This window comes from Chinchilla lanigera, unplaced genomic scaffold (assembly GCF_000276665.1).
Source record: "Chinchilla lanigera isolate Chin_1 unplaced genomic scaffold, ChiLan1.0 scaffold00018, whole genome shotgun sequence".
NCBI classification, from domain to species: Eukaryota; Metazoa; Chordata; class Mammalia; order Rodentia; family Chinchillidae; genus Chinchilla; species Chinchilla lanigera.
In genome coordinates, this window is record NW_004955419.1 from 27,017,778 (window position 1) to 27,032,668 (window position 14,891).

Genomic DNA, 14,891 nt, shown 5'->3' on the forward strand with positions numbered 1-14,891 from the left:
TATAAGAAAAATTATGCATAATTTAACTTACTCTGACTTATTTCACTAACAATATAGTCTCAGGTTCTATCCATTTTCCTGCAAATAGCATGATTTCATTCTTTTTATGGTTGAATAGTATTCCTCTGTGTGTATGTGTGTGTGTGTGTGTGTGTGTGTGTGTGTGTGTGTATCAGATTTTGCATTTTTTTTTTTTTTGAGACGAGGTTTTGCTATGTAGTTCAGGTTGCTCTTGAACTCACTATGTAGTCCATCTTCCTATGTCAGCCTCTCGAAGGCTAGGATTACAGATGTGAGCGACCATGCCCAGTTTATACCACATTTTCTTTCCATTCATCTCTTGATGAGCATCGAGGCTGTTTCCTGAGCTTAGTTATTGTGAGTTGTACTACTCTAAATGAGTATGCAGTGTATTATTATAATATGATGTGTCTAACTTTTAGGAAAGACCTTTCTAAGTATGACATAAATCCTGCAGATATAAAAGAGAAAAATTGACAAATTCAACCACATTTAAAAAAACACTTTTATATGGTAAGAGACTATAAGCAACTTCAAAAGACAAACTGGACAAAAATTAGCAACTCATATTATGAAGGATTAACTTTTCCAGAAGTAGATAAGGAAAACTAGTAGTCAAATTAGAAAATGGGCAAAGGCTCAGAACAACTACCAGAACTACAAATTGCTCTAAACCTAGGCGGGTAGACTCAGCCTCACTCACAGTAAGATAAATGCAAATGAGGACTGCAGTGAGGTGCCATTTCTCACATCGCACTGCAGAGATCAAAACGTTGTTAGCTGCTGTGGCTGAGGCTGAGGGAAAGGAGAACAGAGAGCAGAAGAAATGTCAGGGAAGTGGTGACATTTAAGCTGGGCCTAGTAGGACAGGATAATTAAAATCCAATTTAATAACTTTCTGGTACTTAAAAGGAAAAGAAGAAATAATAAAGGGAACGATGGACAGCTTTGACTACTGAGTGTAAATTAAAGTATACATACACAAACAGCAAAGGCAAACGAACTGAGATATTTGCAGTAACTATAAGAGCCTGAGTTTTGCATGCTATCCATAATGAAAAGTGTTCATTAAATTCCATCAAGAAGCGTTAGAATACCACTCAAAAAATAAGGGAAATGAAAAAACCATCCCTAAAATAAATAGGGCATACTCATTGTTAACAACTGCGTGGAAAAAAAGTTCAACATTGTGTGTAATCATGAAAGCAATATGATCTAGTTTTTAAAATGATATTCATCATAAAATTAGATAGAGAAATGTTTTATTCTCTGTTGACAAGAATGTGGAGAAACTGGCCCTCCCGTTATACCTGACAGATATGCAAACTCATGAAATGTTTTTTGGAAAGAATAAAGACTTTAAAGGCTCGTGTCCTGTCTTTATCTGGGAAATTTTACACCACAAACTCTATTTCATGGAAATATCCTGAAATTCAGAAAAAGATACTGTGCACAAAGATGCTTGTAGAATAATATGACAATAAGAATGACAAATAATGTTAAATTAGAAGCAATCTAGATGCTCTCAAATGAAAAATGATTCACTAAACTGAGGCATGTTCGTATGCTGGAATATCATGCAGCTATTAAAATATTTACAAGGCGTTTTTGACATCATGGTTAAATGCCTACAGGATGTTAAGTGGTGGGAAAAGCAATTGTATATGGAGAATGATCTCAAGAAACTTCAGTAAAATCACTTTGCACAGAGAAAGAACTGGAAAGAAATAGACATTCATGGTGGTTCTTTGGGGAAGAGTAAATCACTGCTTAATTTTTTTGCCCTTCTCTTTATTTTTCACTTTTAGACCTTCTCTTCAATTATGATGTATTACTGTTATAGGAAAAGGCTTCAAAAATTTCTTTTCCCATGTGTTTGTGTTGTAAGTAAGAACCACAGGTGTCTGTGCTATTAGGAAGGTGACTGGGAATCCCAGTTAAAAATGGTTTCTCTTTTGTATTTTTTCAGCTTTCCTTTGCTGCAACTACTCCTGTTCTAGCCGATAAGAAAAAGTATCCATATTTTTTCCGGACGGTGCCCTCGGACAACGCAGTGAATCCAGCCATCCTGAAGTTGCTGAAGCACTACCGCTGGCGGCGCGTGGGCACGCTCACACAGGACGTGCAGCGCTTCTCTGAGGTAGGTGCTGCCTGCCTGGGTGCAGGACACCAGCTCCCTGCTGGGCAGTGACCCCATGGGAGTGGGTAGGAGCAGGACCTCCTGTGTTTGACCAATGGCAAAAGAGAGCTGGTGGAAGATGGATGTGTGCAGAGCACTGGTGGGAACCCCCATCCTAGACTGCATGGGAGAGGGACTGTCCTTCTCCCGGGTCTCGCTCCTGCAGGGTCTGTGGGCTTGTCCCTGCTACAGGCAATGTACCAGCTGTCCAAAATGGTGTGTGCCACCAAGAGAAGAGTTTGGGGGAAGATCTGGCTTGGAACCACAATCCAGGTCATCTTGACTTAGGTGGCTTTTTGCTTTTGTTTTGTTTTGTTTTGTTTTCTGTTGTTCTGAATAATGGCTTACACTCACATATACATACATGAGGTCTTGTTTTGTTTTGGAAAAGAAAAATCTAAAACAAGTACGGTAAAAAAGTAAAATTTATTGCTGTGTCCTAATTCCCATCCCACTTTCTCTCTCTAATTCTCCTGTTTTCAATTTGGTATTCAGCTTCCTAGAACTTTGTAGGTATGTATGTTTAAGCCCAAATGACTTCATACAATATATATTTTACTTTTTTATTTGCTTTGCAGCCAATCTGGGAGACCTTGACTGACTTCATGTTTTAATGGGGCATGGTGGTCAGTGAGATGGGTATATGGACACTTAGTGCACTAGACCCCAGAAATGTTCACAGCCCTCTGAGATTGCAGCCAACACCTTCAGGCCTAGGTATGCATCTTGGCCATAGGTTTCAGAAGCTGGCATTAGTGGGCCATTGAAAAGTTTGAGAGGAACTGACCTCCAAGAAGATTGTTCTTCTTTTGAGTTTCACCAATGACCCTTGAAAATTCCCATGCCATACAGCCTTACTAACAGGGATAGCAGCAAATGTTTAAAAAGTTATCCCCCTTGCATGAGTACAAAGTGATCTCTTTTTTCTTGTTTGTTTTGTACTTTACTTTCTCTTCCCATGTACACTCTTTATCCTTAGGGCCTCCCCCAAAAAGCAAGACAGCCTGGGTGTGCTGAGCAGTCCAGGCGCCTCTACCTGTTAAAGTCGGGGAATTTCCAGGCATGAGCCAGGTTTCCGGCAGACCTTGGCTGGGGAGGTGGGGGAAGACACACACCCTCCTGCCAGCCCAGGAAGGGAGAAAAGCCCAGGCAGGTGGTGACAGAGAGGCGCAGAGTGTACTGCGAATCACCAGCCCTGGTTTCCATCTCAGCTCTGCACTTCTGTTCCTGAGGCTCTTGTCTTCCACGGGTAATAGAGGCCACTCCACACCTTGGCTCTGTGACCTTGGCTCTGTGACCTTGGAGAAGCCACTCTACTCTTTGAGGTGCAGTTTCCTTCCCATGGAAGTGAAATAGCAACAATAACCCCGCCCTGATGGGCCTTGTCCATTGAGAATGGATTTGAAAGAGCTTTATAGATGGTGAGGTTCACGCATAGACTGGGGTGTTTTGGGAAGTGCTTGGACAGCGAAGTGTTTGGCCCCAGCTGTGAGTGGTGATCAGACAAAGCAAGCCCTCGTCAGCTCCCTCTTTTCTGTTTCTCAGCCCCCACACGAAGAGGCCCAGGGGACTTGGCCTCCGCTGGGGATAACTCATTGCCAAACCCTGAAGAGGCTTTTGCTGGCGGACTGCCCTTTACAGAGCAGTGACAAATATTCTAAAATGAGCATAAAATAGGTTGATGGTGGAGAACAGGGAGGGCCAGAACCCCGGTCCCATTAGCAGCTGACCTTGCAGCGATTTGTGGGGCCTGCTTCTTTCTGATAGCATCTTTGGCTATCAGCGGCTTAGACACTTCCCCTAACTCTTGATTTGTAGAAGGGGAAAGTGAGACCCAGAGAAATGAAGAGAGACAGCTCACGGTTTCTCTGCATCTCTGGAGTTATGAAATATGGCTCATGGAAAAGTCAGCACTGGATCCCAGGTTCAGACTTCCCAGCACACTTTCTATCCGTAACTTCCCAGCATCATATGGGGCTACCTGTATACAGCCGCAGAGCTTTGACATTCCCGCCGGGCTTCATCTAGAGAAGACACAGTATCCTTGAAGTTGGTTCACTGCTTGTTAGACTCCTGAACCCCCTCACAGCCAGCAGCCCTGTAGGGCTGAGTAATGGTTTCCATTGTGCAAGTGAGGAAACAGGCTTGCAGAAGGTTGGTGGCTCCTCACCCCAGGACACCTGCTGGTAAAGAGTCTGGCTTGCCCCTCCCCCGGACTGTTGGTCAGTGTTTTCTCTACTGTGGATCCTTGCTGGGATCAGGCACTGACAGTTAGGTGCCACATCTCTGTCCTTTGCCTGGCTGTGTTGGGGCTCTCTGCTGGGGTCTCAGGGCATCTCCGTGGGAATCCTCTTTCCCCAAGGACAGGAGGTTGCTCAGTGGTATTGCTGGCAAGGACCCCTCCCGAGTTAAATCCCACAGCTCAGCTGACTCCTCTCTGTGCCCGGGGGCTTTGGCTTCCCTCTCCTGATGTCTGGCCTGCATCCCTGGAGTGCAGCCCCTGGAAATGTGCCAAGGGCTAACAGCTTTCCGTGAGTGCAAAGGAAACTAGATTCCTTTTATGAAACTGGTCGATCAACAGTGTCAAGCACTTCTGTTCCAAACGGGCGCACTAAAGCAATGTCAAATGAAAGCAGTCCTGAAGTTGGAGGGACAAGGAAGGACCTTAATCCCACGGAGCTCATTGCAGGGGCATTGTAACTTGAAAGGAGTAGAGGGCTGAGGGCCATCTCAGCTCTGGGATCAGCTGCTCCAGCAAGTGCCAGTCCCTTAGATTCAAGGCTAGTACCTGAGGGCCCAGGGGCTGCTCCAGACTTGGGTCAAAAGAGCTGACTTTTAGGCCCAGCTTTGCCACGGGCTGGCTGTGTGACCTGCAGTTCAGCTCACCCTGGTGACTCTTGGATGTATCAGATTTAGAACTATTTGGAGGACAACCATGGCTGAAAAGATTATGCTTGCTGCAGCCAGACCCTCTCTGGATCAAAGATGTAATGAAATGGAAGAAGAAGGAAGGCCTTGTTAGCAGATAAGCTGATCTCCCAGCCCAACTTGACCTGGTAAGGTCTGTGTGATCCCGGATATTCACCTCGCAGAGGTCCAGTTCCCTTGTCTGTAAGATGGGGATATGTCCCCATCACAAGCACTGGGAGATGAGAGCTTTAGGTGAGAAAAATATGGTAAATGAGACTTCTGCATACGAGGTGCTCTTTCAATAGCCACTCACTTCTCTGATGATTCATGGCATCAACTCCGGGAATGTATAACCATTCACTCAGAAAATAATGTGGCCTCCCACGTGCCACACTATACGATGGGTGCAGTGCTACGGAGGACCACAGATTGAGTGGCCAGGGCCTCAGGTCAGGAGAGTCCCAAGCTCCCTGCACTCCATTCTCAATCTGGCTTCTCACTAGAGACACCAGGGAAATTGGTTTTTTTGTTTTTTTAAATCCAAGGGTCAAGGCTATAGCTCAGTGGCACAAGTGCCTGCCTGGCAAGTGCAGGGTCCTGAGTTTGATTCCCAGTACCAAAGATATAAAAATAAATTAAAAAAATAAAAAATCCAAAATAAAATTTTAAGTATAATTTTTTTCCTTTTTCTTTTTTTTCACTTTTAACAATTTTGTTGAGATATAATTTGCATACCATAAATTTCATAATACATTATTAGTGTACAGTTCAGTTATTTTTAACAAATTTTCGTGGACATGCAACCATCGTTGCAATCTGTTCCAGAACTGTCCCATCACTCCAAAGGCTCCCTTGGTCCGCAGTCAGTCCCACCCGCCACTGCCCAGTTGGTGTGCTCTCTGTATCTCACCTTCCCTGGAAATTTCATATAAATAGAATGATATAACAGATAGTCCTTGGTGCCCGGCTTCTTCCACATAGCACAGCGTGTTGGGGGTTCATCCTTTTGGTGGCGCCATAGTTGTTTCTGTATACCACCGAGAAGTACTCCTCTAGATAGAACAACTTTTAGACTCACAGGGGGACCTTTAAAACTCCTGATGCCCATGCCACTCCCCAGAACAATTACATTAGCTGATCCCTGTGTTAGGCCTCTTCAAGCTCTAGGGTGAGTTCTAGCCTTGAGATTTACTGCTCTGATCATTGACTCGATCTGTTCCAGGTGGGAGATGACGCCCCTTTGTGGTAGGCACCTTTGAGCTCAGAGGAATTCGTACCTCAGTGCCCTGACTGCCCTTAGCAGGCTTAGGTCAGTGGACAGAACAGAAAGGGTGGAGAGTGGACTTGTTCTAGTGCTGGGGCTCCAACAGTTGCAACACAAAGGTGGGGGTGCTGCTGAAGAGTCAGGGTACGCTGAGAGGGTGGTCCCTGGGGTCTGGGATGGGGAGCCATGGGCAGGCAGGTAACCTGTGAGACTGTGGGAAGTGGAGCTCTGGAAGGCTCTATGGAGACTCGGTGTAGGAGTGAACTGGGGGGGCAGGAGGGTGTGGCCAGAGCTAGAGGGATGTAGAGACTGAGGGTGTGGCTGGGGTCAGGACTGAAATGGAGGGGAGGGAAAGGACCCTGGAATTAGGGCCATGGAAACGTAAGGCCAGAGCACCTTGTGATGTCCACAGGGGCACTGCAGGCCCAGGATGGAGGCAGGACTATGGGTGGGGACGGAGGCATGGAGGACCAGCAAAGGACAAGGGGTCTGGGACTGTTCCTCCAGTTCCAGGTCTTATAGCTACCAAGTCATCCTCACCAACTAATTCATGTGGTTTTTAATTCTAGGACACAACTAACCTTCAAAAGTTCTTTAGACGAATCACTCACTCTCTTTAAGTCTGTTTCCCCTTCCGTAAGATAAGGAGGGAGTGGGGCCAGCTGACCTGTAAGACCACTACTCAAAGGCTTTTTGACTCTAAACTGAAGCTTACAGAGGTCTGGCCATTGACACTGATCCTGCTGTTTCCAGGGGTGGGAAATTACTTAATCACTTTGGGAAAGACTGTGGGAATTACTTAATCACTTTGCGCCTCCGTTTTGATCCAGATTATTAAGACTTTACCTTTTTCTGAGCAGTTTTAGGTTCACAGAAAAATTAAGAAGAGGGTATAGAGATTTCCTATGTCTCCCCCACCCCCACACATGCACAGCCTCTGTTATTATCCATGTCCCCACCAGGGGGGCATGTTCGTTACAACTGATGAGCCTGCATGACACATCATAACCACCCCTAGTCCAGAGGTTATTTGAGGGGTCACAATTGCTGGTGCACGTTCTATGAGTTCGGACAATATGTAATGATATGCATCTACAATTATAATATCGCATAGAATATTTCAACTACCCTAAAAATCCTGTCATTTTACTACTCTCCATAATTTTGCCTTTTTCATGTCTTGCAGTTGGAATCATGCAGAATGCAGGCTTTCAGACTGGCTTCTTTTATTTAGTGTATAGACATTTAACTCCTCTGTGTCATTTCTTGGCTGGATAACTACTTTCTCCCCCGTCCCCACCACCACTTGAGTTGAAAAGCTCACTTTATTTCATTTTTTTGAAAAATATATCTTCTTTTATTCTAAAGAGAATAAAAAAAATAACAACAAAGACAAAAATAAAACAACACAAAAACAACAAAAATGATACAGGATTTCCAAGCACAATGATAGGAATTAACAATGGTTATTATATTACATATTGTTATCTTCAACCAAGTTGCCCAGATTACCAGATGTAAGAATGCAAGATTGAGCAAACAATTAAAGAGAATAAAAAGTAATAAAAAACATTAGAAATGATACAGAGCTCATTAAACAAGATGGTAGGGATTCAACAATGGTTCTTATATTGCACATTGTTGTCTTCAAATTAGTTATTCATATTACCAGATATAAGCATGCAAAATTGATCAAGAAGAAAAAAAAAAAGAAAAATTTAAGCATTAACTGTTCCTTTCATTAAACCAATAGACATCAGCAGTAGGCTAGCTTATTTCTTTTTAAGTGCTGAATAATGTTCCATTGTCTAGATATACCATACCAGATATATATTTTTTTACCTGATTGCCTACTGAAAGATATCTTGGTTGCTTCCAAGTTTTGGCAATTAGGAATAAAGATGCTGGGGCTGGGGATTTAGCTCAGTGGCACAGTGCCTGCCTGGCAAGTGCAACGTCGTGAGTTCGGTTCCCAGTACCAGGGGGAAAAAAAAAAAAAAGGAATAAAGATGCTGTAAACATCTGTATGCAGGTTTTGGTATGGACATAAGTTTTTATCTCCTTTGGGTAAACACCAAGGAGCTTGCTTGTCAGATGGCAAGTATACGTATAGTTTTGTAAGAAGCTGCCAAACTGTCTTCCAAAATGGCTGTGTCATTTTGTATTCCCACCAGCAATGAGGAGTTCTGGTTACTCTAACCCCTACCAGTATTTGGTGTTTTCTGTGTTCAGGATTTGGCTAGTCTAGTGCAGCTGTACGTCATCCTCATTTTAATTCACATTTTCCTATCCACATAGAATGTGGGGTATCTTCTCATATGCTCATTTTCCATCTTGCCTTTTGGTGCGTGGGCATAGTCACAGTACCGATGACCTCTTAGGGTTGTTGTGAGGATCAAATATGTTAGGACACTTAAAGCCCTAAGAAAAGAAGCTGGCTTATCAAAAGCATGGGTGAGGAGCAGCGGTCATTTTCATCATCATCCAGAATCTGGTTTCTCTGCCCGTGACTGCCCCCATTCAGGAGCCCCTGTGTGGCAGGACTGGTTTCTGTGCCCAACAAAAATGCCACTCCCCACCTTTCTCCTCCCCCCAGACGGGCTCCCAGACATCCTACCTCCTGGCCGGTCCTCAGTGATCTTGAGGCTTATGGAGCTGACCTTTTCTTGCCAGAGACCTCCCTCAAGTGGCAGAACCCACTGAAGCCCTTGATCTGCCAGAGACAGAAAGGTCGCCATCTGTGGAGCTTCCTTTTCAAAGCACCTGCCCTTTCAGGCCCTCCAGGGCCCTGCCTGGCCCCATAGAGTCGTCCCTACTTGCCAGCCAGCCATCTGGCCCACCGCAGGGGTCTCTGGTGAACTCTTCTAAAGTTGCTGCTTGCTCTTCCAGAGCATAAGCCTGGGAGAGTCCCCTGCAGTGGAGGGCAAGAAGACCCCATGATGCACGGAAGCCAGGGGATCACCCTCTGAGAAACAGCCAGCTCCCTAGTGTGGCTCAAGAGATGCTTCATGGTCCCCCCAAGGGCACCTTCTCTGTCTCACCCCTGGTCATTTCCCTTTCTGCCCTGTTGGTCCAGCCACACCTCCATGTCTGCTCCTCTCTCTGTAGGAACATCCTCCCCACTTGGCTGCCACCTCTTTTCTAGTAGGATCAGATGAGCCGCCTGGACTCTATGCTTACTACCCTCATGCCTGCTCTTAGCACCATGCAGCATAAGACACTACCTGCTCCCTCATCTTTCCCCCATTGCCAGCACTGGTCTACGTCCTTTCCCTATGAAGGGTGTCCGGTGCAGTAAGGGCTGGTCCATGTTTTTCAGTGAAGGATTTTTCTATTTGGTCATATTTTTAGGGACAAATCCAGTGACTTCCTCTTTGTTATCCCGAGTCTGCACCTGCGATGGCAAGATGAGCAGAGGAGGCACAGAACATCCCAACCTTGCCCTCTGCCCTCATGCTGACCTCATCCTCTGTCTAGACTGCCTCCTGCCCAAAAGTCACCAGGGGTACAGGAAAGAAGGAGGAGCCAGCAATGACCGTGTGTGAGGCTAGGGCTGTTGTCATTTTAACCTGATGTCTTTTTTGGACATGACATTTTTGCTGGTGGAGATTCTCCTAGAGCTCTTGGTGGAAAGTTCTAAGCCACCCACTGGAACGAGCGCTGCCAAGAACTTGCCATGTGGTTGCTTCTGGGTGATGCTGGAATGGGAGCTGAGGATGTACACACAGTAGTTAGTTTCTGGGTGCTTTTTAGGGGTACAGGAAAGAAGGAGGAGCCAGCAATGACCGTGTGTGAGGCTAGGGCTGTTGTCATTTTAACCTGATGTCTTTTTTGGACATGACATTTTTGCTGGTGGAGATTCTCCTAGAGCTCTTGGTGGAAAGTTCTAAGCCACCCACTGGAACGAGCACTGCCAAGAACTTGCCATGTGGTTGCTTCTGGGTGATGCTGGAATGGGAGCTGAGGATGTACACACAGTAGTTAGTTTCTGGGTGCTTTTTCCTGGAGGTTCTTCTGAGTGGCCAACACTTCAGAATTCATAATCTTCAGGTCATGTAATCCCACCATCTACAGCATGGGCTCTCACAGCATGGACCCTGGCCCAACAGTATCAGCAGCTTAACCTGGGCCAAAGAGTGAGACATGTAAGAGGACCCAGAAATCTGGCTGCTGCATGCTAGCGTTAGATACCACTATACTGGAAGGGAGACCACCAGGCCCTAAGCCCACTTTACCTAAGCAAAAGGCCACACACACCGTGGCCTCCCTCTACCTCAGGCTTATCTAGACTGCCAGATCTTCCATCACTAGGAGACAGGAGGGACTTGAGAGATCAGACTTAATCTACGCCCTGCCTTCACTCTAACTTGAATCTGAAGAACTTGCGAATGCTTTTGAGTGACTTAGTTGTAGCCTAAACTCGCATCCTGCCCTTTTCTGTTCTCATCTGTCCTCAGGAAGGGACCAGACTTGCAGGATAGCTGACAGGAACGGGCACATATCTGTCGCACCCCCAAGGTAGCTGTTTGTTTTAACCTCTTTGGCATCTTTGGGGAGGTAGGTCCATTATTTCCCAGAGTATGGCATGAGCAAGTGATATCTTTGTGCAAATTCAACTGTGCTATATTTATGTTTTGTAGGGTAGAAGAAAAAATCATCACCAGCTCATCTTCCACACTTCATGGATATTGTTACTTAGGATGGAACTCCCATTAAGAAATGGGACAGGTTGAAGGAAAATAGAGTTAGTGGTGCCATAGGTGGTGTGTACATCTGGTGAAATGGCCCTCAAGGAGGCCAGAGTGTTTGACGTTTGGGGACCACGGGAACAAAGGCTTCTTGGCCACCTGTTCGTTTAACTTGGGAAGTGGGTCCAGAGTGAGGAAGGTGGTTCTCTGCTCTCCCATCCCTACAGAGGTGGAGGATCCACCTGGGGAGAACCATTGGCTATCAGATCTCGAGGGTGTAGTGCCCTGTCATCTCAGAGGCAGTGTGTGCACACCCAGAGCTCTTGACCAGGTGGGGGGCGTGTGGCTAGGTCTGCTACAGAGGAGGCTGTTATGGCTTGTGTCTCAATGTCCCCACAAAGCCTCACACAGCCATAGGTGGCTACAATGCAATCACAGGTGGCCAAATAAACCTTTGCTCCTTTAACTTTAGATGTTGGGTATTTTGTCTCAGCAATGAGAAAAAGTAACTAAGACAGAGGCATAGCTTCAAGTTGGTTGCTGGGGTTGACCTCAGAACTAGGGTCCCCCAGCGCCTTGGGGAAGATCAGAGTATCAGCTCCAGAGGGGATTGTTTCCTTACTGCAGACTGCATGAATCCTGGAACACAAAAAATGAGGCAGGGAGTGTGCCTTCTCTAGACACTCTCAGGGGAAATTGGCCATCTATGGTGTCCTCAAAGCCCTCACAGAGACATTTCCTGGTCCCTCTTGCAGCCCTGGGCTGGGTTCCCAGACACAGCTGCAGCCTTGTGAAGCAGATGCTGCATCAGAACCTTTAGGTAGGAAAGTATCATTGTCACCTCACCCACTGCCATTTTTTGAGTACCTACTGTGGATGATTGTACCCAGTCAGCCACCACTGTGCCATCTGTTTCAGAGAACTCATTCAGAAGTGGTGCGTGACTTTGTCAGGATCTGATAACCAAGAGCTGACAGGTATGTATGTGAGCCTAGAAGAAAAGAGTGGGGTTCTAGGGACAGTATCCCCCCCATGCCACCCCAGAAGCAAGGAGGCGCAGGTATAAGGTAACACTCCATCTCTCACGAGATCTCCTCGTAGTTCTGTGGAGCTCTCACTGTACAGTTCAGCATGTCATTTGTATTACTTTCTTCACTCCCAGATCTCAGCTCCCAGAGCCCAGTATACCCTCAACACCTGCTCCTACAATTCTTCCCAGGATCCCTTATCATGCTTGGTCCTCCTGGCTGACAGCACAGTGCATCCTGTCGTGTGTAGATTCTCCAGAGCTATTCTGGGATATTCTGGCTGTGGTTCCCCTCGAAGCCCACCTGCCAGGCCTGGAGAACATCAGAGCCATTGAACAAAGGACTGGAGTGGGGAAAGGGCGTGGAACCTTCAGGAAATAGTGAGAAGCCTGTGGGGCTCTATAACTCAATATTCAAGGTGATAAGTGGGAGAAAAGAGGGACAGTGAAGGCTCCTTATGTCTCTAAGATGAGTCTTTGCCTGCCAGGAGTAGGGAGCCACAGAAAGTTTTTAGATAGGGAGGATGAGGTGGTAGAAGTCTTGAGAGCAGATTGAGACAAGCAGACCAGAGGCTGGGAAGCCAGCCAGAAGGCTACTGCCGTATTCAAAAGAAAAATTAGAAGATTACTTTGTTTTCTTACATAAAAGAAAGTAGCTGCTTTCTTATATAAAAATATCAATTATCCCTTTGTTGTTATTTTTTGCTTTTTATTTAAAATATTATTTTCTAATTGTAATACTGATATATACTCAAGGCAGAAAATGTGGGAAATACAGAAGAGCAAAAAGGGTAATTAAAAATTGACCATAACTTAATGTGTTATTAGTCCATTTTCTATTGCTATCATAAAATACTTCAGCCTGGGTACTTTGTAATGAAAAAGAGGTTCATTTAGCTTATAGCTCTACAGGTCCAAAGCCATGGTACCAGTATGGACTTGGCTTTGAAGACTTCATTGTGGATGATATCACAGTGAGGGGAACATATGCAGGAAGGAGAGATCATATGGCAAGTCAACCCTCTCTTGAGAACCAGCCAGGACCCTACAAGAGCTACATTAGTTCCTTCCTAGGCAATGTGGTCAGTGATCTAATCACCTCCCACTAGGCCTGACTTCTTAAAGATTTCACACCACCTCCTAGCTTAGCCACATTGGGGACAGAGTCTCTAACACTCAAACTACTAGGGGACAAACCACCTCCAAACCATAGCGCTAGCCACTAAAAGGTCTTTGTTAACATCTGGACTTACGTCATTCCATTTTTTCCAATATGTATAAATAAACATGCTCTTAATATACAAGTGGCTTCCCTAACTTAGCAGTCCAGGGAGAATGCTTTCCCAGGTCAGCAAATGTTTACCACTGTGACTCACAATGACCACCTAGTGCTTATTGACTGTGTGACCCCATGAACTGCCTCTACCTGGGCCAGAGCCCTCTCTGATATATTTTGGGCCATATTTTCCTCCAGTCTTGTTTTCTAAAAATATTACAGACTATTTTTCTTGAACTCTTTGTCATTTTAAGAAATTTGAAATGGGCCAGGAGGTAGATGTATATTTGTTTTCACTGTCTTCATCCCATCTCTCTTCAAAAACTTCTCCCCTATCCACTGCTATCACTTACTCAAGAAAACCCCATTAAAAAACATGGAATCCATTTGCCAGTATTTACTGATTGTAAACAATGATCCAGTAAACTCACACTTGAGTTTCTGTTGGAACATCTCTGATTATTTTCCAATGTTAAGTTCCTAGAAATAGCATATATACATTTTTGAACCTTTCATGGATATTGCCAAATTGTCCTCCAGAAAGATCATACCAATTTAGAGGTTCATAGCAATATATGCTATGAAAGCACTTCTTGCCAATATTGTGTATTATTCTTTTCTGATCTTTGGCAACTGCCAGTTTAATTTGCATTTCTCTGATTACTATTAAAATTGAATTTCTTTCTTACTAAGATTCTCATTTCTGAGTCTTTTTTTTTGTAAATTGGCAGTTCGTATTATTGGCAATTTTTCCAATTGGAATGTTCTTTTTCTTACCAGTTTATAAGCATTCTTTACAGAGCGAGGCTATCAGCCCTTATCATATAGGCTGCAGATATTTTCCCATGTTTCATGTGACATTTAATTTTATTTTTGATGCTATTTGATACATACATTCAAAATCTTGAATTTGCCATACTCAAGTTTATGAAGACCAATTTTTCATCCTTAATCTTATGTTTGGCAAGCTCTTCCCAGCACAAGAATTTGTGTAAATATTCAACTTTTTTTTTTTTTCTCCGGTACCGGGAACCGAACTCACGACCTTGCGCTTGCCAGGCAGGCGCTTTTGCCACTGAGCTAAATCCCCAGCCCCTCAACTATGTTTTCTTCTAGTACTTTTATTACTTCATGTTGCAGTTAACCTGGAATTTCAGTATCTGATCTGAAATATCAAACTTTTCTCTCCCACCTCAATCAGAGTCACTCACTAATTCTTTCTGTGTGTAAGTGATATATCTCTTCCCAAGTCTTCAAAATCCCCACGCTAAATTTAATCTTCAGAAAATACTATGCTATATTTTACATAGGCTTTAGACCATTTCAGTGTGTTAGGAATATAACACCAAACACATATATGATTTTGAATTTTCCAGTGGCCAGATTTTAAATAGTAAATGAAATAGGTAAAATTAATTTTAATAATAATTTGAATTTTTCATAATGCAATATATCAAAAACACTATCATGTCAACATGTGACTGACAATAATGCTCCAAGTACTCAGTAACCTCATATGGCCCAGT

General features: G+C 44.4%; 1 protein-coding gene across 1 annotated transcript in view; it reads left to right on the plus strand.

Annotated features, from left to right (window-relative positions):
* Gabbr2 (gamma-aminobutyric acid (GABA) B receptor, 2) overlaps positions 1-14,891 on the plus strand; it is a 369,184-nt gene that overhangs the window by 145,044 nt on the left and 209,249 nt on the right. The window contains exon 3 of the mRNA XM_005382826.2: positions 1,991-2,161. Within this exon, the coding sequence (XP_005382883.1) occupies positions 1,991-2,161 (171 nt within the window). The remainder of the gene's footprint in view (positions 1-1,990; positions 2,162-14,891) is intronic.